This window comes from Caloenas nicobarica, chromosome 1 (assembly GCF_036013445.1).
Source record: "Caloenas nicobarica isolate bCalNic1 chromosome 1, bCalNic1.hap1, whole genome shotgun sequence".
Lineage (NCBI taxonomy): Eukaryota > Metazoa > Chordata > Aves > Columbiformes > Columbidae > Caloenas > Caloenas nicobarica.
The window spans coordinates 130,885,710-130,908,819 of record NC_088245.1 but is presented as its reverse complement, the minus strand read 5'-3'; the positions used below and the strand labels follow the sequence as shown (position 1 = coordinate 130,908,819).

The following is a 23,110-nucleotide window of genomic DNA, read 5'->3' as shown; positions in this document are numbered from 1 at the left end:
ATTTCGGTCTTGACAAGTTCAACCAGCAGATAATAAGGGACAGGGTGGGTGGCCCTCTGGGCATCAGCTCAGTGGACCAGTAATAGGACTGGGACTGTGGCGGTTGGCTCAAACCCATCACACTTTAGCAGTGATGGAAAGCACCTTCTAGCCTTTTGTTGAGACGTCCAAGGAGCGGAGGGTTGCAGAGTAGCTCCTGGGGCACACATGTCATCTGAAACATCTTCTTAGTGCAAACTGTCCACAGTTATCCAGCTTAACTTAGCCCTACCACAGCATCATGTGGCCTGAACATACGACAGCAGATGACGAATCCATCTTACTGCACCAATGGTCTGCGACAGGGCTGCCTGCAGAAACTCATCCCGCTGCTGCCACGGGGCAGCTCAGCACCCATGCAGCACCCTGAGCTGCGCTCACCTACAGCAACAGGCTCTGCCTAAGCCTGTCCCCATGGACACGACCAAAAGCCACTGCACTGCTGCCCAGCCCAGGACGCCTCTGGTGTCCCAGTTCCTCCTCTCCTCTTCCCTCCATCCACAGAAACAGGTGAGATCTGAGGAGCCCGGTGTCTCCGAGGATGGGCACATCACGCTGCTCTGGCCACAGACACAACAAAGGGAGCTGAAACGATCTGAGAGTGCCGGGTGTGCGGGCCTCTCATTCCCTACCACTTGCCAGCTCCTGTGACTCACAAAGTCACTTCAAAAGGAGCTCCTCAAAGCACCATCACTGCCTTTGACTTCCCAGTCACAAGGTGGAGAGGAAGAAAGGGTAGGAGGTGGCAGTGCAAAGGTAATTACCACATCCGGATGGCCCTGATGGAAGACAGCACTGAAACCCCCATTGCCTGCTCTGGAATCAAGAGCCTGACAGCACATCCATGGCACTGCAAGGATGCAGAGAAAAGGTGGGGAAAGGGGCCCCAAAAGGTCCCTGCAGAAGGAGGCCAGCTGGAGAGGCCAGAGCCCATGCCTCCAGCAGTTTTGGGGCCTCCTCCCATTGCAGGAAGGAACAAGGATGCTCCTTCCACCCCAGCCGCAGTCCCTCACCAGTCACCCGCGTGTACAGCTCTCCCTGCTCCAGTGCCTCCAGGATGCCACCACCCTCCTACGTGCCCTGCTGCTCTTCATGACACAAAAACTCCTGTCCAAAGCCTTCCCACCTGCCACTTCCACACTCCCTCCTCCTCTTGCCTTCCCAGTGCTGCTGTTCTTGCTTTCCTTCCTGCTCCCTTTTCAGCTCTCTTTCTTTTTTTCCCCCACCTTTTGCTTGTTTTTAACTCGCTCACCTCCAGTCTCCCTCAGCCTGTCACTCTCTGCCTTGCACGCCTCCATTCGCTCCCCTTCACCTTGCCCAGTCCAGCACTGGGATGACCACAACCTTCCCTTTCCCCAGCAAGGGCAGGAGCCCCTGGATTCCCCCGGGCCACACAACTGGCAAAGGGCTTCATCTTCAGCTCAGCTTACCCTGCACCCCAGGACCTGGCTTGGAGGCAGGAGCCCCTCATGCAAAACAATGCTCATCTCCCAGGGCTACCTGTGCCAGCCACTGCGTCCTCTAGATATGCTGGTACCCTCACAGGGCTTCAGCTGCTGCACAGCCTGAGTGGGGCTTTTTGGATGACAGACAGTGCTCCTACCATGTCTTCCCAAAAATAAGACCTATCCCGAAAATAAGCCCTAGCATGATTTTTCAGGATTTTTGAGGATGCTCGAAATGTAAGCCCTACTCCAAAGTAAGCCCTAGTTACAATTAATAAAAAAAGTAAATTTAAATAGTGTCCAGGCAGCTATACATGTAAAAAAATAAACTTAATTGGCAATAGAATGCAGCAGGACAGATAGGGTTTAGAGAGTTACGATGATGTTCCAGAAAATGACGACATGACTGTATTTCAATAAATGTTGATTTTTGTTCATGAATATTGGTAAATGTAGATTGTTGTACATGGACAAAGGAAATAGAGTCACAAGAAATTCACGATGGAATCCAGGGTTTGGAAAGTTATGATGATGTTCCACAGTGTGATGACATGACTATATTTGAATAAATGTTGATTATTTTGTTCAAGAATAAATATAGATTGTTGTTCATGGAAAAATAAGACTTCCCCTGAAAATAAGCCCCAACACATATTTTTGAGCAAAACTTAATATAAGACCCCGTCTTATTTTTTGGGGAAAAGGGTAACTTTACTCATTAGATAAGCTCTGCAGTGCCACCACACAGGTGTGGCCTAAGCAGCATGGCCCTTTGGTGACACATTGGCCCAGGATATCACTGCAGAAGGGAAGAGGCTGGCAGCATCCCTGTGGCCATGGTGCATCTCCGCACTGTCCCAGAGCAGCTGCCCCTCTCAAGAGGGTCCTTCTGGCCAGCACCCGCAGCCAGGGAGCTCCTCCAAAGCACAGGGGCTCTCCAAATGAACAACTCATGCCTCTAGCAACCCATCTCTCCACCAGCTTTTCCCTTCCACAGTGCCAGGTGGGCCGCCCATCACGCACGACCATCACCCGCAGTTTTTTAAGAACTCCTATCGGTGGACAGGTGGCATCAGTACACCTGAGAGAGCTCAAAAGGTGACAGCAGACTGCCAGAGCGCCTGTGGTCATCTGCGGCATGCTGACACAATTCTTCAGCGGACAAGGCTCAAGAGCCTCACATGAACCCTCTGATAAGTAACCTGATGCTTTGGGATCTCTTCTCTTTGTTTCCATGCAGCAGCACAATGCCATTAAAAGAAAATATATATACATATATATATGTATGTATCGGTTTGTTTACATCTTCTCACTCTCAGTAAGTTTGACATTACAAGTTACAATCATGAAATGCTCTTGGTAAGGAATGGCTACATAAAAATCTTCCTCTCTTGAACAGGCAGCTAAAAATGAAGACAGACAGGGTCTGAGGAAGTTAAGTGCACAGAACACATCATGCCTAGGACAGAGGCATCCCTGCTCGTAAAACACTGCCCACCCTGACACGCTTCCCCAAGGCAGACATCCCTAGCTTCAACATTTCTTTGCAGAGCCCTAAGTTATCATTTTAGCTAGTATGTAGTAAGAAATAAAGCCCTAAAGGACACAATATGTTGAAACACAGTGTCAGGGAACCAGAGCAGGACAGAGCAGGGATACTGAAGAGCATCCAGCCCATTAGTACCAACTGAGCATATGACAATCCCTTAAGGCAGAGGCTCATTCAGATTTTAAATGGGGAGCAGAGCAGCCCCACCTCTTGCCTCCATAGGGCCAGAGGGTAAAATCACGCTTCTCTCTGCATTCAAAAGTGCCTTTGTTCAGGTTCACCCCGTTAGCTCTGGCTTTGCTCTTCTTTGTAGGCTCTCTAGAAACATCTCTTGTTGACGGCAAGGGCAAGTGGGGCGGCTAATCCCATCCCATTAGCATCCTCTGAAATACTCCAAGGACTGCAGACGCTGTCCAGGTGCAGGCGGCCAGAAGGCGGCCTTCGCTAAGCCGGCACGACTTCTGGATGTGTGCACACACATCCAGCCCCACAGCCATCCACTGTCAGTAAAGCCTGCTGGAGGGAGATGATAAAGAAACAGCCCACATGTGGCTTGGAAGAAGATTTTTCTCCTATGGGCACAGCTTTCCCAATGCCAAGGGTCACTGCTGATCCTTCCTGAATGTGGCATGAAGATTTTAAATTGGGGGGAACACGTTAATGTAAATCTGACTACTGAGCACCATCCCACAAGGGCTGGGGGGGTGTATGGGGCACAGCTTCTGGTACCCTCAAGGGGCAGGTACATGAGTGAGCGAAGCCATCCCCACCTCAAATGATGAGCCCGCGCTGCCTGCAATGCTCTCACTTTCCTTGCTGCTCTCCTTCCCATCACATCTCCTATTTATAAACAGCTGTTTGGCAGTATTACTAATCAGTCCCGCGTGGAATAATGTTACATTTCCCTCAACATTATTATTTTATCTTCTTTCCTCCCCACCTCCAGCTGCTCCTTTCCTTCCACCACCTCCAGCCTGGAAAGCAGTAATACATTTCTTCATTTTATCCAGGCTCTACTTCTCTGATAACATAAACAATTCACTTTTAACCCATGGAAAAAAAAAATTAGAAAATTAAATACTGTTAAACCCACTTAAAATAAATACTTGCCGAAGGAATATCAGCTGGAGACTGTGCTCTGATTTATAATAATCCCACTGCGCCCAGGGAAATCCTCTTAAACCTATATCAGATAAAGATTGTAAAACTGTTATAGGGCTAAACTGACTGGGCAGCCACAGAATCAAGATGGAAAATTTATCCTCCCAGTTTCTCCCTACTGAGGGGCGGCTCCATCCCCATGCAGGTCAGGCTTCCTTCTCAGCACACAAAGCAAAATTGGTAATGCTGCCAGGGGCTTTTGGGTTTGTTGCTGCTCTGTGGTTTGCCTGAGTGCTGGCCCCCAGTTTGACTTTATTTTGTTTGTTTTGTAAATCTTCAACAAAAAGATTTGCATCCACATCACAGTGAGCATGCAGCTTTGTGGCACAGAAGCGGACTGTGCTTCCCCTCTACTGCATGGGGACTCCATCATTCGACCACCAGAACCCGAGAAAAGCATCAGCACCAATGGCAGAAACAGCTGCCCCTGCCTCTCAGGGCAGCAGACCGACAGAAATGCAGAGCAACCAAGTCTAAGGGGCTGGAACTAAAGAACAAATAAAGCAATCCTTCAGGGGAAATGAATTAAAAAAAAAAAAACACAAAAGGAAAAAAAAAGGAGTGGGAAGAAGGAGTAAGCAGAGCAAAAACCTCCCCAGGGAAGCAGCAGGAAAAACAGGCAACGTGGAATGTGAAATTTTTGCTGGTAATCGAATAATGGGCCGCTCCATCGTGGGATTCCTCAGCGCTGCAGCTGGCTGGAGCCACAGGGACCATATTCCACTTTCAGAGTTCACTGAGCAATTGCTAAGGCAGGGGACGGGTGCCATATGTTACCAGCTGTGCTCGCAGTTATTACTTTTCCCCATTTAACGCTGAGAGACTGTTTGGAGGCACAGAAGCAGAGAAACCTGTATACTTCGTGCCTCTCCCCCACCACCCGGTACTCTGGCAAAGCTGCCAGAAATGCCACCGGGCTCTGCCAGCAAGTCAAGGAGCAGGTCCCAACGACAGGAGGTCACACCAGGCTGTGCTGGTCGCTCAGCCCCGCCGGTACCCGTCACAAACAGAGGGGCACAGGTGGCAGAGAGGGGTACCCCTCAGTCACCCCCCAGCGAGGTGGTTGATGCGGTCAGAGGCAGCCCCTGGAAAGCCGCTGAGCATGCAGGAGGTAGGAGGCAGGTACCAGGCTCTGCCCATCCCATGTTACAGCCCGCTGGCTCCACCACCTGCTCGACCAAGCCAGCCCAGCTCCTTCTGGCTCTCCTTTTGTGCTCGGTATATTTTTTTTCATTGGCCAGAGCTTCTCGCAGTTTTGCATGCAGTGAAAAAGTAATCATTTGGGGAAAAAAGATGCTGGGGGCTGCCCAGGGCACATTGGGAGGAAATGTTAAATTCCAGATGGAAGGTTGCACCAGACAGCTTCTAAGACCAGCCAACCTTTTGCTTCTCATGATTAGCAAGTAGAGCCCGGCCTGAAAGAGCTCTCTCACCTGCCAACTTCACTTTCTTGGAAAGGATGGAGAACCCAAGATTTAAACCCAGGATCCCAGGTAATCCACCAGTGGTAGAGCTGGCCTTCAAATCCACCAGGATCTCCGGCTAAAGAATTCTCTATCTTAGTTAAAAACCTTTGCATCCTTTACCTCCTATTGGCACTTATCACCCAGACATTGCGGCAATCTACACAGACAGCCCCTAGTACCAATTGCTCTTCTCAGAGGGATGGACTGAGAGGCACTCTATAAATAAATAAGACATTTTCAGGTACCAAATACCTCATTTCACTGGGAACTCACAAAGCGTATGAGAGAAGAGCTGTCAGGACAAGCAAAGGGGTGCACGGGCTGAGCAGAGTGTTGCTTTTCCAGCAGCTCTGCCCAGGGCAGCAGAGGACGCCAAAAGCCTCGCCGCCTCCAGCCCCACTGACACGCAGGGGCAAAGGGCTGGGCGGAGGAGCGAGCACCGCGGTCCCACCAACCCAAGAGCCAAGCACGGCTGGACCTGGAGAGCAGACTAGAAGGCAAGACTCTGAGCCTTCAGAAAAAGGCGTTTTGCAGGAAAGACTGCTTCAGTTTCCAAAGATCATTTTAACTGACTGGTCTGATTTTACTATTCAGGCTCAGCGCTGCACAGAAACCTACTCAAGCAGAACACCAGAGCTCTTTACAGTCTGAAGGCAAGTCAGCATTTGGGCTTCTGCGCCTCCCTTCCTGACAAATAAGAGACATGAAAAGTCTGGAAGTGAGAGGGCTCCTTTTAAAGACCAGCCTAGATTTGCGAGCAGAGGGCTGTGCAATTGCCTGAGGCTGTATTCATTTACATTTTTACAAATGCATTTTAGGATACATTTTTTCTTACAACACATAGGTACAAGTGTACAGACACGCATAATAAAAGGACATGTATTCTTATTCTAAGCCTTCTCCACACGGTAGCTAAAATTAAAGCAAAAGGGACAATGTAGGAAAAACATATGGAACACAGCGATGTGCCCCAAATGTGTCTAATGCCAGGTTTTTGAGAAACTGGTAGGTGGACGGTGGAAAAGAAAAAAAAAAAATTAGTTCCACAACAGAGAGCCCTGCCTGCAATGCATGTCACACCACCAAGCTGCCCGCAGTTTTGAGGCACCAGGCAGGAAGGTGAGGGAGGAAAAAAATGAACAGCAAAGAAGGGAGAGAACAGATATAAGATTATCCCATTTTTTTTCAGGTATAATCTGCCTAAAATTTGTTCCATTTCTCCTGGGCAGATAGTGGTGGAAAAGCAATGTAATACAATAAGAAAGTAAAAATCAGGCAAGCAACTACAACGGGAAAGAATAGGAGATGGAATACTACAATCACCAGGAGTAACTGGAAGTGTTTAGCAGGAAAATATAATAACAGGGGATGAGATAAAGATACACAAAATAACGAGTGAACCTTGTCTAGCAATGTGGGGACATGTACAGAGATTTCTGTTATGGGCTTTCACTTATAACCTGAATAGTATCTACAAAAAAAGTGTTTTTAAAAAGCACAAGGAAGAAGCAAGCCCATGCAATTCATTGCCAGAGTGTATATGACTAAAGCCAAGACTAAAAAAAAAAAAAAAAAAAAAAAAAAGAGAGACTGGAAATTTAAACAGGTCTTAGCACCTTCCTCTTACCAGCAGGAGTTTTAAATTTGGCAGGGGCACGGAGCCTCAGGACGGGCTCCATGCCCACGCGTGCCGCAGGGTGCTGTAAGGGAACTGCCCCCCCTGCCAGCTCCAGTGCCACCGGCCCCCTCCAGCCAGCAGCACCTGTTAGCCCTACGGCTTCTGCAAGGGCAAAACTGGGTGAGCTTAAGCCGCTAGACTTCCAAGACATCAGAAAAGACTAAGCGGGGCTGGAGATGAATCCTATTCAGCATCATTACCAGGCAAAGTTGAAGTATGAGCCTTTGTTTCTAACTCCCGCTATCTGAGGAGCTCAAAGCGCTTCACAATTATTCAGCTTAGATTTTGTGAAAGGCTTGTATGCTATTATCCCTAATTTTACCAGCTGAAAAACGGTGAAGGAGACTGAGAGTGTCATACCCAGGGACATGCAGTGAGCCGGCAGCACGACGGGACCCGGTGCCCGCAGCCCCCCATTGCTCTGCAGCATCAAAACCCAGGTACTCTGTTTCACTGGGGCAATTCCCCAGGCTGTCCCATAAGAACTGCCAGAGGTATGTATGTTTACTCCTCCTCATTCCTCCCTCGTTAATAGACAAACACTCTTTTTCCATCCACAACAGGAACAGAAAGAAAAAGCAGAGCAACACAGGTCAAATTCTTTTTTCAAGGCTACTACAGAGAGATTTAGGCACGTAAAGGAGGACAGTAAGAACAAAATACCCTGTGTCAGGCTGCAAAAGACCACCTAGGAGAAGGCGTTTGATTTTTTTTTTTTTTAATGTCAGCTAAAGGGTAATTTGAAAGTGAAGGACATTTTACTCCTCTAGGGAGCTAATTACTGCAACAAGCACAGCCCAAACAGGCAAAGATTAATGTAACTCACAAAGCAGGAATTTCAACAACACAAACCCTAGAACTCACTCTGGTTAACTGACAGCTTGGCCAAATAAAGCATATACATGCTTCACGGAGGTGGCAAAGCCGCCAAGATGGCCTCAGAGAGATTAGGATGTCTGAGCTTAGGATCTCCAATCCTAACCTTCATATGCCAGAGCAGAGCAATAGAGACAAACTCCTGCAACCTCTCTGAAGCAATAAGAAACATACAAAACACAAAAAACATGCCACCGAAAAATAATTTGGGGATGTAGAATAGGTCCTTGCTGTTCTCACCTAGTTGAGATCACCAATGCTATGCCGTTATTTAGCACTGACATCACCACTATATACCATTTTACACTTTTCCTTTAACACCCTCCCCCCAAAATGCTGCCCCACAGTGGTTCTTACTGCACAGTATATCATGGGATCAGAGGACAATTCAGGGTGGAAGGGACCTCGGGGGTCTGTAGTGCAACTACAGGGTCAAGCAGGGTCAGCTATAAGGTCAGACCAGGCTGCTCAGAGCTTGATCCTGTCAGGTCTTGAAACCCTCCAGAGACGAAGCCTTTTCAACCTCTCAGGGCAGTTTGAACTGCTCTCCTTTTGATTTTTGCCTGTTGTTGCTCATCTGCAAAAAGCCTGGCCTCCCCAGGACACAAGCTGCTTGCTCATGTACAGTGACAAACACCTTCCCCTGTCTCTCAGGAGAAGAAAAAGGCAGCAGAGAAAGAAGAGCCCCCAAAGACTTCCATCAAAACCGCTAGATCCTTGTCTGCAAGACTGCCATCTCCCTCTTTGACACCTCCCTCAAGCAAAGACACCTTCAGCCCAGCTGACGGCTGGAATAAACCAGCAGCCACCAAGGTCCACGTGCCCCACGTGAGCAGAAGTGACTGCTCTCACCTCGAGCTCCCCCAGGTCCCCAGCAGCAGATGGTGCTCTCCCAAACACGGCAAACCTGCAACATGACTTTCTCCCTCTGCTCTGCACGCAGACAGATCACGTATGGCAGCACTTGATGAAAAAGAGGGGAAGCTGCTGGCAACAAGCAGCAGCAGCTGGTACAGGCTAATAAAAGTTCATTTTTTTCTTTTTTTTGCCTGTTATAAGCTCTCCACAGATTCTGGAGATTTTTGGTTGCAAGTTCAACAAAAGAGATCTGTTTTTGTCTCTTGAACACCTGTCTGAGACACACACAGCTCCTTCCTTTCCAGTGCTAAGTGTCTGGCCTGCATAAATCTTTCTTCCAGCTCCCGCACCACCAAAGCTTCTCAGATACACCAGCCGTCCTTCCCATCCCAGCCACGGGCTTGCAGCTGGCCACCCAAGTTACATGCCACAGCTCCTGGGCACAGAGGACCCCTACGAGATGCACTCCTAAAAACATGGTCAAAGCAGCCATGGACTGAGTTCTGGTGTGCAGAGCTGCAAGTGACTCTCAGCTCAGCATTTGGAGACAAGACCCCACCAGGCACAGGTGCAGCCAGCAGTGAGCTCAGGCGAAGTGGCAGCTGCTTCTTCATCCCACCTGTGCCCTTGCCCACCACCACTCCCAAGCCTGGCATGATGCTGAAACTTCACCACAATGGGGTTGTCAGCCAAAAAAGCCACACCAAGGCCCTGGGAATCCTCACGGCCAGGCATGACCCAGCGGAATGGGACAGAGATCAAGGCACCAGCCTGCCCAGGCAGGGTGAGGCCAGGGAGAAATAACAGAGAGCAGCAGTGTGGCTGGGCTGAGAGCGCGGGATTGGGAGTCACTGAATAGTACTTTGCTAGCTTGAATCCTGCCTCCTTTTCACCCAGGCCTTGTGGGAAGGAGACAATGGTGACCATCCCTGCAGGCACTACAGCTCCATAGCAGCTCCTGCCCGCTGCCCAAGCAGCTGTGTCGGAGTGCTGCGGAGTGTTTCGCAAGTCTGCATCAAAATTGCTCCTTCCCACCCTGCGGTACTATGGAGGTTGTGGTATCTCCCCCCCATTCAAACCCCTTTCATTTTTTTGCTTTTACTTGTTTAGGATTGATGCTGTACAGCTGATTCCACCAAAATAAAGAGTACAAGAGCTGACACCTCAAGTGCCTTGAAACCTTTTCTCCTGCTCTGTCACTACCTGTTCAAGAAAAAACCTCAAAGCTTGATTTCTCCCCTCAAATCACTTACTCTGAAAAAGAGCTCAATGTTTTTGGGAGCACAGATAAAACACCACTGAGATAAAAGTCTGAAGATTCTGAAGTTACACCTGTGCCTCTTCACTGTTATCTAAGTAAGGGTATAGGCACACAAACAACTCATTGCAGAGATATAGGGGAGTACAAATTTGCAGTGACTCATGCGCTCCGAAGTAACTACCATGTGCTCACTTCTACCCCACAGCAAAACATGTTTATTTACTCACCAACATCAGATGAGAAGCACAAACCATTATCTCAGATTGCACAGCATTCCTGCAGCTTCATCACTTAAATTACTGCACAGAAACCTTCTCTTCTGCCTGTATTTCAAGAGTTATTAAGACAAGGGATAATTCCGACAACAACTGGAAAATACTGCTGTCCCGCTAGTGGTGATGCTGTGTCACTGGGATGCTGCTTTCTCTCACCTGCAAATTGTTTGCTCTCTTTAACTAAGTCCATGTACTTCTCATAGCCAGCAACAAGGAGGCCAGGACTCCGATAAAATTGCCAGTCAGGTAGACAAGGTCCCCAGATCCTCCATTTAACCAATCCAGTTGTGTAACTCCCCTCTTCAGTATGACCAAGTGTCTTCCCAATACAACCACAAAGCCAAAATTTCCACCAGTTGCTTAGGAGCCCCATGGGAAAAGTTTCCAAAAGCGGACAAGTCTTCAGTCACTACTATAAGAATTAATTTCACTCAACACCAGCTGCCTAGCCCAAGTCTAACATCCAGGCTCTCTCTTTAGTCAATTTAGAGAAGTATGAATTTAAACCAAGATGGGTCGCTCTCCAGATTTGTCCCTCTCTGTCCTTTGATGGCAGATACTACCTCAACATCGACCTTAGGCAATATGCCTGGTGTTGGATGAATAGGAGGCCGCTCGTGCAATCTTCTAAAAATCTTCTCCCCCCATCCTTAGCATGAACTAGCCTCAGCAATTTCGTGTCAGCCTCGGGGAACTGAACTCTGAAGGCAAACAATGGAGTTGCAGACTTTGTACGTGGGCTAATCCTTTCTCATAAATCAATCACAAGGCCACGGTTCCACATTATCCTGAAGAGCTGCACTCATTTTTTTGGCCACTTCACTCAGCACCTGCAACTGAGTCTGAGATGTCCTAAATTCTTCCTCCTATTACATCTCCCAGCCCAGGTGTAACTCCTTCTTCCCAATGATGTAGCTCAGGAGAAGATGAGAAAAGGCGTATCAAGATACAGAAAGACTTATTTTTGAAGCAACTGAAGTAAACTGAAGACTGGTGAAAAAGGACAAGCCTTGATACAAATTTCTCCATGGCAGAAGGCCCTTGAACTGCATTACTGGCCTCATTCCTAGCTTCAGTGAGATTAGCACTTGCACTGCATGCCTAAATTCATGTAAGAGTCCCACAAGTGCCTGGGGAGCACTTCTTAGTCTTGGCCAGAGACATCAGGTCCTCAGAGTGGTACTAGATCTTGGCCATCCCAGGGTATGTATCGGTATCATCACAGGGCTGTATCACCTGGTGAAAAGGGGAGAAACTCTTCAGCTCTTCCCTCAAACTACAGGACACAACAACTCAAAGCTCCCAGAGCAGAAAGTCTGAAATCAACACTGCTCCAAACTCTTCCATTTCACACATAAACAGAGAAAATACACATGCTAACAAAGCTGACTCCCTCCAGGCTTTGCTGCTGCCAAAAAAGAGCCACTCAATCTAATGAGTCAATTAAAAATTCATAACTGGATGAAAGGAAAAAAACCCAACAAGTTTGGTTCTGTTTCTGAGAAAATGAGAACAATAACTCTCATTTATCTCTCATGTACCTCTTCTTGCACGTTGTCTGCAGCAACAAAGCCGGCCTGAAAATGCACAACCTGTAGCTGAGAGCTAAAATGACAGGAAAAAAGAAAGGGCGCACGCTCTGCCCAGCCCTGCAGAGAGGAGCCCGTTTCCCCAGCACGACTTCAGGGTCCCACAGGGCTGAAGGCAGCACCGGTTCACATGAACGGGAGCCAGAGGGGAGGCCTTCCGTAAGGGCTTGTTGTCTGCACTCTGGAAAATTCAGTTTCTGTCACGGTTTGGTCAACCACAGTACATACCTATGCAGATACACATTTTCAAAACTCAAGCGATCCTAAGTCCCTTCTGAAGTGAATTTTCAGAAATGAATTAAGCTAAACCAAATTAGAGCCCCAAATTCTGAGCGCAATCATCCATGAAGGGGCATAATGTGATTTAACTAATCCACGAAAAGTTACTTCAGATCAATTTACTTGAGCATCCTGGACACACATAAGCCCCGAAGCCAATGTCCTCAAAGCACTATTCATAGGTGTCTAAGGAGTCCCCAGTCCTCTGTGCCTTGTACCAGGGGCGAAGGTGGGACAAGGCAAAAGCATCTCATCCAGCAAGCTGCAGGCTCGCCACCAAAGAAGCTGCTGAGCCACAGTTAAAACCTGGAGGGCACAGGCTCCCCAGCGCCTGGGGGAGCAGTGGAGGAGCTCCCTGCTGCCCAGACATCGGGCACGCTGGCTGTGCTTGCCTGCATCCCCATCTCATGCTGCATCCCACGCCAGCAGTGAGCACAGGTACCGTCATTTACAAGGGGTGCAGTCCCCCGCAGAGGAACCCAGCTGCAAACCCTGAATACCACAATCCCACCTTGCCTCCAGGCACTTTTTTTTTTCCTTTTTTTCCCCCCACCAGGTTCTGTTTTTTCAATGGGTTTCACTCCCTGAGGTGACTTTGCAGCAGCAGCGCTGACTCAAGACTTGTTTAAACTAAAAGGGGAACTGCAAACCTGGACACCTGAAGCAAATCATGGAACTACAAAAAGCAAAACAGCAAAAGAGTGTTCAGGCATTTACCTCCCAACTCACATCAGACGGGAAAGCAGGTAACTAAATAAGTGCCTGTACCCGGGCTGCAGGGCTTTGCCTGGGAGAGCAGCTGGCCCGGCAGCTCCAAAGAGAAGGAGTCAATGGGCACGTCAGCAGGAAGCACGAAACACAGCCCAAAGAAAGGCTATTGTGATTTAAATTTACACCTTGGCTCCTTTCACAACAGGTTTCCTGTGTCAACAGGGCCTGAACCAGCAACGGCTAGCTCGTCTGAATAATGCCAAAGTGGTTTCCAAACTAGAGATCTGCAGGCTCACGAATGTCTCCTAAGGAAAGCAAGCCTGCTCTCTGTGGGCTTAAATTTTCTAGAGGGGTGTCTCTGCTGTGGAAGAGCTCTTTTAGGAGTCCTTCAGCCTAAGAGTTTGATGGAAGCTATTTGACCTCTGTTAGCCAAGTTAGAGACTTCAAACCCAAGCCCCTTTTGAGACACAGAAAACATGCTGAAGCTTGAAAAGGTCAAATCAGCTAGTCAGAGAGGTGCTGTGGAAATACTCCAGATTTTAAAGAACCTGTTTTTGATTTTTCTAACGCAAGCGCAGAGAAAAAAACCGCAACAACCAAACTCCAAACCAACTCCCACACATTCATCTACAGACAGCTCAATGTGATCAGTGTGCTGGTTTCAGGACGCAATCAGCGCTGCCCTCTGTTAAGAGCCTGAAGACAACTGTCTCTCCCGTTCCCTTTACGTGTTGCTCGTTATCGCTCCTCTCTTCCTCGCTCCACTATTTCACCACCTTTGGCACACAGCTCTCTCCTCTGCAGCTTGTGCCATCTGGAGCAGACTCCCCACCCCTCTCTCTCTGTGTAAATCAGTTCCGCATCCCTCTTGCTTTCAGCCACAGCTTCACATTCCTCTCTCTGGCTGTGCTGCCTGGTTTCTCTTCTTTATAAGGGTCTTATTACTAGAGAAAGCTTGATTTCTCCTACACTTCTATACCACGACTTCCTGTAATTCACACCACCGTGCCACCTGCTTTCTGCTCCTGTTCTCCTCACTGGTGTTTTTTCTGATGGCTTATGTGGACTACATCACGTATGTGGGGTTCATAGATTTTTGCTGCATGCCAGCTGGGAGATGCCCCATTGCTCCAGCCACATCATTAGCACGACAGCTTACCCACGAGGTTCATCTTGGCGCTGTAACTCCCAAAGTATCTCTCGTCGGTGTTGGGCGTGTGGCACTCGTACTCCCCGGCATCCCGGTCCTGCAGCTCGGTGATGTGCAGCAGGACGGCGTCCCCCTGCACCCGCTCCACGTAGATCCCCCGGCCGCGCACACGTTGGGTGTAGATGGCGTAGGGGAAGGAGGGGTCGACGGTGCTGACGATCTGCACCTCCCGCTCAGGGGCCGAGGGCAGGTAGATGGACCACTGGAAGTTCTGCTCCGCCGGGCCCTGGTAGCCGCTCACCTTGCACCACAGCGTGATGTGGGACCCCTCCGTTCGGTACAGGGGTCCCTCCTGCACCATCACTTGCCGCTGAGCCAAGGCCATGCCTGCAGGAGGAATCATAGAAACATTTCAGTTGGAAGAGACCCTCAAGATCATCAAGTCCAACCATTACCCTAACACTGTCACTAAACCATGTCCCTAAGAACCTCATCTATGCATCTTTTAAACCCCTCCAGGGATGGTGACTCCACCGTTCCCCTGGGCAGCCTGTTCCAGGGCTTGACACCATTTTCCATGAAGAAATTTTTCCTAATAGCCAATCTGAACCTTCCTTGGTGCAACTTGAGGCCATTTCCTCTCATCCTATCACTTGTTACTTGTTACCAACACTCTCCACACTGCGACCCCCTTTCAAGTAGTTGTAGAGAGCTCCCCTCCCTTCAAAAGGAGAGGGGCCCAGCATTACTCCTCGGCAGCAGCCCCCACATCTCCCACGGGATGTACCAGCGCTACCCCTTCCATGGCCATGCTCAGCAAGGCAAGCCCTCACACCCCATTTCACAACTGGCACATTGGGGTCTGGCACAACACCTCCCCCAGCCACGCTGCTGCTTTCATGTTGACCCAAGTGAAGTGCTTTTTGGTTTGGTTTTGGTTTTTTTTTTTTTTTTTTCAAACGTCCTGTGAAAAAAGTGGTGTTGAGATAACATAAACCTTTTCTTCGGCAGCGATAAGAATCCAGGCATGAAAAAGGTACTGCGCAGCACGGCAACAAACCAGAAACTCAAGCTGAGAGGACTTTGTTTTCAGTACTACTCTTATTTTCCAACCTCACCACATCCTGCGACCCCTGGCACAGACTGCTGCTGGAGGGCACCAGGAGGCGGCCCGTGGCTGCTCTGCAGCACCCCGGTGCTGCTGGTGGGGCCCCCCGGTTCAGCAGCAACTCCCTCTTCTCCTGGCACAGCCCAACCAGGACCATCTTCCACCAGGAGAGAGGCCCACGTGCAAGCTGAGGTCTATGCTCCATCTCCTCGGCTTTCCAGGCCACCCAACAGCAACGGCACAAACACTCATCCTCCATCAGCAATCCCGGTACAAAATCCTGTGCTTTTTCCCCCAAACCTAGCACAGCTTCTCCAGTCTCTGTTACACTTCTAAAGGCATGTGGGGAAATACCACGTTTCGGGCACTGCCTTCCCAAGTCTATTTGAAAGGAGTATATTTAGTACGTAACAAAAACAATTAAAGTTAATGGAGGGAGTGGGCATATTACACTGAGACTTACCGCCCCTGGCTGCTGGAAATCGAGACCCAGCACTGCGCATTGTACACATGCAAACTCTTGCAGCACAAAACAAAGACAATCCCGCAGCACGGCAACCGCGATCTGCTGTATTTTTACACAGATTATGGATGGCTGGCCCTTGGGCTCATGGCACATTACCAGCACAGCCCTCCAGGGGCCGGATAAATTACAGCAATCTATCTTGTTTGTTGCTACATCAAAGACTCGAGGTCTGGAGACCACGGTGGGTGTTCATCGGTTATTGAGTTACCAGCAGCATGTGCACATGGCGAGGCCAATCACCCCGGCTTCTGTGACTGCTTGCTTGCCATCATGAAACAGCAATAAGCCGAGTTAAGGCAGGTCCTGCATAATCACGTTTGCAAATTTCATCCTTCCGTGTGCGTGTGCACGTTGGGGTTTCCCCCTCCCCTCTAATTTTTGATAACAATGTTCAAGTCCAGAGAATAATTTAACCTTGCAAAAACTAGCAACCTGCAGGTGGAAGAGCTAGCCTGGCATCTGGGGATTACCGACTCAATCCCGCCCTCTGGACATAAATGTCCAGATACAAAGTTTTTCTCCACAGCCGGCCTGGACCAGAGCCAGGATAGATGGTTCTTACCAGCTTAAAACAAATTGTGAAAAATGGGTTCAGCACATCCATCAGGCCATGCAGCTGAACAGATGGAGTGCAATTCGAACTATTAACTTGGGCTCAGCTCGCTGCTGCTCCAAATTATGTTTCTTTTTACTCTTTATGAAATAATGTGATTTAAGGGGAGGACGGGGAAAGCTAGCATGTTCAAAACCAGCAGGGAGAGGAACAACAGAGGCAAACACTCCCCCACTGTTTGCTGTACCAAACTCTTCATCCTGGGGAAAGATACTGCTAGAGACAACTAACATCTGAGGTGCATACAGCCTCTTCTCTCACCCTGTAAAGGCCAAAGGACAAAGCAAATACTACAGCCTTTGAAGTGAACTGTTTTTAAAGCAGCAGGAAGGGCAAGATCTTTATTGCACACCTAAAGACAACTCATAATAACGATTTCCATATGCACATGTAGCCTCGCTAGAGCATACAGATACCCTACATGCAATGACACAATTAAAATTGCACCACAAGGCAAACATGCAGTGTTAGGAATTAAAACTTGCACACATAAAACTCATTCAGGTATTTCTCCGCTGAGTGCACGGCCTTGTTTTGCAGGCTTTAAATGCAGTGCTAGGTTTGGGGTTTTTTTGTTTGTTTGTTCATTTTTTATACAGGAATTCTTTGAGGAGCTTTCCAACTATCCAATTCAAAAACATTTTATCAGAGGCACATATTGGCCCTTCCAAAGCTCACTGACAAGATCACATCCTCAGGCACCCACAATGCAGATCTCTGCACCCTGATGCTTGCAGCCTTTTGGTAGGTGTCAAATCCCACCACCCTCACGGCCAGCACTAATGTGGGCTTCCTTCCTCCCTTGCCAGTGGTTTTTGGGACCTTGCCTGTGAGAGACCCACTTTCTACATTCCTCCTCTCCTATTCCCTCTTGCACTGGATTGCTGCACCTTCCTGACCCAGGCAAAAGTGAGAGAGGTAACAGCCAAATTGCTCCTGGTTTCCCGTTCTGGATCCAGCAGCCCAAGGAGTTGAGGGACAGAAGAAGCTGGTGCAGAAAAAGCCCTGCCCAGCTCCAGCACAGATGGAAGACAGAACAGTTGGAGTTTTGCTACAGCTTGCAGCAAGTCGCTGTTCAGCCTCCGAGAGATGAGACACCGTGGCTCAGCTGTGGGTTGAATGGGCTGCATCTCCAGAGGGACGTGGAGCGGCAAATCCACAGAGCTCTTCCCCTGCCTGGCCTTGAGCTCCTGCTCCAACACCGATAGGCACAAATGCTGTTCGACACTTAAAAAAACCCACACACACCAGAAGCAGAGATACTTCTCCAGTAAATCACTTTAACTGAGAAAGGGAAGGAGAAAAAACAACCAGCCTGAGACAGCCATCCACCACTCAGCTTTTCTCCCCAAACAGTTAACTTTTTGCACAGTGAAGGGTGCTTCGGCAGTTTTCAGGCTCTGGGAATTGCTATGTCCACAAACATGCAGAATCAAGAAAAGAACTGCATTTCTTAGCGAGCAAGCATTCCAATTAACAAAAATAACGAGCCTGAGATCCCATTTTAAACTCTTGTCTTTCCCTCTTGAAGCGAGAGAAATGCTCACCGGAGGAGGAGCTGTGTGCTCCACACCTCCCACAGGACACCCAGGAGACTGTTATGGTGGCATTTGGCTGGTGCTTCACTGGCACAGCTGGCTTTTAATTGCAAATCCAATATAATTTCCTGACAATGCAAGGGCTGATATAGAGGAGGTAGCAAGCCAACAGCTACTTTAAAATTAGTGAGAAGTGATAGGTTTGTGCATCTGTTTTTTTCCAAAAGGCAGCAAATCCCCCACAATAAGGAGGAAGCGTTCCCCGATCCTTATCCCCTACAGATGAGGATTATTGTCACAGCTCCCCATTGTCTTTTGAGCTCAGAGCAAGCCAAATGACAGCCAGGCAGCTCTCATCGCTTCCCAGGCCCCGTTTGGGAGACAAGAGGTGGGTGTAAGCAAGAGGGGATGGTGCAGCTGGGTGATCAGACTCAAGGTCATGCAGCAAGGAGATCGTGTGAGACCCCAGCTCTATGCCAGCCTGCCCAGAAGGCTCCAGGGCCACGGCCAATGTCACGCAGTTCTGAAAGGCAGGTGAATAGCAAGGGAGATATGCGATGTCAGTCACCCAGCCATTCGCGTCTTCCTTGTCATAGCACAGCCAGGACTACAACGCCTCTCCGTTCAGTCTGTGGGCAAAAAAGGAGCACCGAGCACCCCTGCCAGCCAGGCATCTCACCCAGAAGCACTGCAGGTCAGCTTCTGAGTACACTTTGTCTTTGCAAAACCTGCCCCCTCCCAGCAGCATCGGCTGACTGTGGCAAGATCTGACCTTTCCTTGGGGAGATGTGCAGAACTCACGTTTTCCAGACACAACTGGCCATTTCAGGTGTCCGATTTCAAACACCTTGAAGATGCCCCGTTTCAGAACATGCCAAACACTTTCTCTTTGGGAAGCAGGTGGACCTTCAGGTTCCCTTCGGAAGAACAAGCATGCAAAATTGTATCTCAGAACATTGATTCAAGGCTTATCACAAGGGATAGGTGAGTGCAATGAAAGAAAGAAAGAAAGGATGGCTGTGTACACAGAAACTCTGCCACAGCACTGACACACCAAAAGAATAAATAAAAATTAAGGACAGAATGACGAGGAACCTCTTGCGCAAACATTCTCCCCATCTCTGAGAGTGCGGGTTATGCTGTGGTGCCTTTGGGTGTGGTGCAGGCAAGTTGCATCAAGGTACCTCAGGTATCAACAATCACTGACAGAAGACCTTTAACCTAAAAGAGAAACTTGAGTTCTTAGAAGGAATACTATCCTGGGTCTCTGAACATTAGAGAGCAATTAAAAAAAACAAAACAAAACAAAAACTCTTTATATTTTTCAGTATCTTCCAAAGGCATAGAGCTGACAGCGCTGAACACCAAATAGATTACATAGCTTGAGGGGATGTTTCTACCCCTGTAGCTTTACAGCAGTTTTCCTTCACTTAGAAGCTCTAAAGCATTATTTGACAATAACTGATAATACTAATCCTAAACTTCCTTTAAAAATTACTTTGTGCATTCAACTACAATTACTAAAAAGAAGACATTTCCAAAGAGATGCCTGTCCCTCCACTCCCTGTCCCTTGCACAAATACAGAGGGCTTTTTTGCTGTTGCTATTTTTTGTTCAATTTATAGGTGCTCCTGAGAAAGTGTCAGAGAAGATCAACAATGACGAACACTAGGGAATGGCTTCTGTGGAAGAAATACTGGAGCAGGCAAGGACTCTGGCCTGGAAAAAAACGTGACTTTAAGAGGATCTGGTAAAGGCCTATACAAATACGCATGCCATGGAGACGGTGGTAAAGAATTGACCATTTACTGTCTCTTCTAGTTTAAAAACCAAGGGTTGTGAACCAAAACTGGTCAGCTCCAGTTTTATAACAAGTGAGGCAGTTCTTGCAGCTGCAGATAGCAGATCTGGGGATGTCCTTGCTGAGGGATGCTGTGGATATGGGAAGTTTACATGGGTCAAAATGTAGGTGGGACAAGTACTTGAAAGAGGACTACTAAACAGATAGATCACATCAGGTTCCGAAGGCACTCGAAACAAGCTACAATTGCACAAATGTCTGCCTACAGCTTTGAGACATGACACTGAGGCTCGGTGGAGGACCTTTAGTCTGAACTGGTACAGCTGTCCTCATGCCCCTTCACAGCCTGTGTCATTACAGGCTATGCCCTTCAGCCATTCGGGTCACATCTGGTCTGCGGACTGTGCATTGGCTATACTACAACAGAAGCTACAACAAGCATCATTTAAGCTTTTTCTCTAGAAACACGGCTATCACTGCTCTGAACATGGCAATGTGCACTCATAGTCCAGAAAGTCAACCATGTCCCGGGCTGCATTAAAAGAAGCGTGACCAGCAGGTCGAGGGAGGTGATTCTCCCTCTCTACTCCACTCTCATGAGACCCCACCTGGAGTTCCATGTCCACTTCTGGGGCCTCCAACGTAAGAAGGACAGGGACCTGTTGGAGCAAGTCCAGAAGAGGGCCATGAAGATGACCAGAGAGCTGGAGCAGCTCTCCTGTGAAGACAGGCTGAGAGAGTTGGGGTTGTTCAGCCTGGAGAAGAAAAGGCTCCAAGGAGACCTTACAGCAGCCTTCCTAAGGGGGACCTACAAGAAAGCTGGAGAAGGACTTTTTACAAGGGCATGTAGTGATAGGACAAGTGGTAATGGCTTTAAACTGAAAGAAAGGAGATTTAGATTAGATATAAGTAAGAAATTCTTCACCATGAAGGTGGTGAGGCACTGGAACAGGCTTCCCAGAGAAGCTGTGGATGTCCCATTCCTGGAAGCATTCAAGGCCAGGTTGGACGGGGCTTTGAGCAACCTGATCTAGTGGAAGGTGTCCCTGCCCATGGCAGGGGGGTTGGAACTAGATGATCCTAGATGTTCCTTCCATCCCAGACCATTCTGTTATTCTACAGTGATGCTATGAACATGGCCACCTGAACTGGTTCCCCCAAAATACCCTCAGAATCGAAGCCGGAGCCTGTGCCCATGCACAGGGAAGGGAAGGAGAGTGTGCATAAATCCTATTTGGCTATGACAAATCAGCATCTGCAGCAGACCACAGGACCTGGCAGAAAGTCCCCAGTAACGAACACAATTCAGACACAAATGCTAATGAGCAGTTATGCTAGAGCATCTACTTCCTAGCTCGAAAGATGCTCTGGGCACACAAAACCCAAGCGCAGGTGCAAGCACCCAGTGCATCACGAGCTGTGGCAGCTCCTGCTCTCCTGTGGGTCTGGGGCTCACTGAGGCGGGAGCGGTGCAGGAGCCCAGGCTCGCCACCTGGCTGGCCCCTGGTCTCCAACACAGGGCACAGCATGGTTTGAGGCGAGACGAGTGCCAGCAGACTCTTCTTCCAGCTTTACCGGGTGCCCTCAGCCCTGGCCCAACGCCCCAGGAGGCAGCAGGCATACCCATGCCAGGCAAGGGAAGGATGCCATGCCCACAATAGGGAATTGGTGTTTTCACCCAGTCCAAGGGTGCTATTACTTTATTAGCAGCACTGTTCATTTGTTACTTGCCGCCCATACGCTCATAGCCGACCGCAAAGAGAGGAGGCAGCACTGGGGAGCGATGCCACAGCCTGCAGGTCAGGGCAGCAGGCCCAGGGAACAGCGGGGCAGGCAGAAACAGCCTTTGAGCTGCAGCAGTTGGTGCACTGGCCACTTTCACAAAGTAACAGGGTGCACATAGCTAATTGTGGCCCGGCAAGCAGGGCTCCCCCACAACTTGCTCCTCCTCCGTGTTTCCATTCCCCTACCCCAAAACAGGAGCATCGTGCCCTGCACAGGCCTTTGCTTACAGCGAGTTGCTCAGGGACAGTTCACAACCTTCAGCTCACGTTACGTTTTCATTGACATTAATTTTTCAGTCTTCCTTAGGCACGATGCTTTCCAGGGGATGGCCTTTCCTCTCTCGCTTCTCTCCACAGAGGAAGATGCATATGGCTCTTGCCAAGACCAGCCCCCTACTCAGCCCTGCTGTGGAGTCCAGAGAAAAAGCAGAGACTGATATCCACAAAACAGTGATTCATTTCAAGAAGGCTCTTCCAAGCTCACCATTGTCCAGCCGCTGAGAACACTTCCCCAAGCAGCTGTCTTATTTTTCATCGGCTGAAGACTAACATAATCTGTATGGGAGACCTTGCCCCAATAGGCAACACCAAACGGAGACAATCTTCTAGCAATGCACACCTGCTATTCTGTGAAGTCTCCTGTTAATGCGCACAAATAAAAATTAGGTTTGAGCTTAATTTTTGCATAAATGAGTCACAGCAGGGACAGCCTCTGTACACTGCAACCTGCTGCCAGATGAAAAAAACCACAGTGCTATCAGAAGAAAACATGTGGTAACCCCCCTCTTATTACTGTAAAGCCTCATTCTGGGAAAATACAGTATTTTGCTTGATGTATTTTTTGTCATGCCAAGAGAGTTCACCGTACTGAAAGGCTGGCTGGAGCCACTTGTGGAACAACTCTGTCCCTATCCTCCACCCTTTTGCTTTGATGTTTAAATCATGCTACCAAGGATGCCTGATCCCCTATCCTCCTCTTCCACTCCTGCCACCGTCCCACCACTCCCAGCACATGGAACATCCTTCCTGAACCGACTCAAAAAGCTATTCATTCCTCATTCAAATTCCTCCCACTGCTGAGCCAACTAAGGACGGCTAAGTAGAGAGGTCAGCCAGGAACAATTTATACAATAATTGGTATGGAAATATCACAATCAGTGGGGAAATATCAAAGCACAGGGAAACTAGACAGGAGCCGCCAATGAAGCTCTTTGTTCTTCCAACACAACTGCTTTCACTCATCTCTGCTGGCTGCTCCGTCTCACAGTGCTCACTTCCACAGCAGATGTTTACTGTCTTTTAAGAAAAATGTTTTCAATAAATATGAAAGAGGTGACATTTCTTTTAATCACCATAGATTGTTCTGGCCTGTGACTAGCTTCCCAAGTTCTGACTGCAAAAAA

At 48.7% G+C, this 23,110-nt stretch overlaps 1 protein-coding gene across 2 annotated transcripts in view; it reads right to left on the bottom strand.

Annotated features, from left to right (window-relative positions):
- The window catches only part of IGSF3 (immunoglobulin superfamily member 3), a 102,990-nt gene that overhangs the window by 58,462 nt on the left and 21,418 nt on the right, over window positions 1-23,110 (bottom strand). For both annotated transcript variants that reach the window (XM_065653713.1, XM_065653719.1), the window contains exon 2: window positions 14,347-14,724. In XM_065653713.1, coding sequence (XP_065509785.1) covers window positions 14,347-14,724 — 378 coding nt within the window. The remainder of the gene's footprint in view (window positions 1-14,346; window positions 14,725-23,110) is intronic.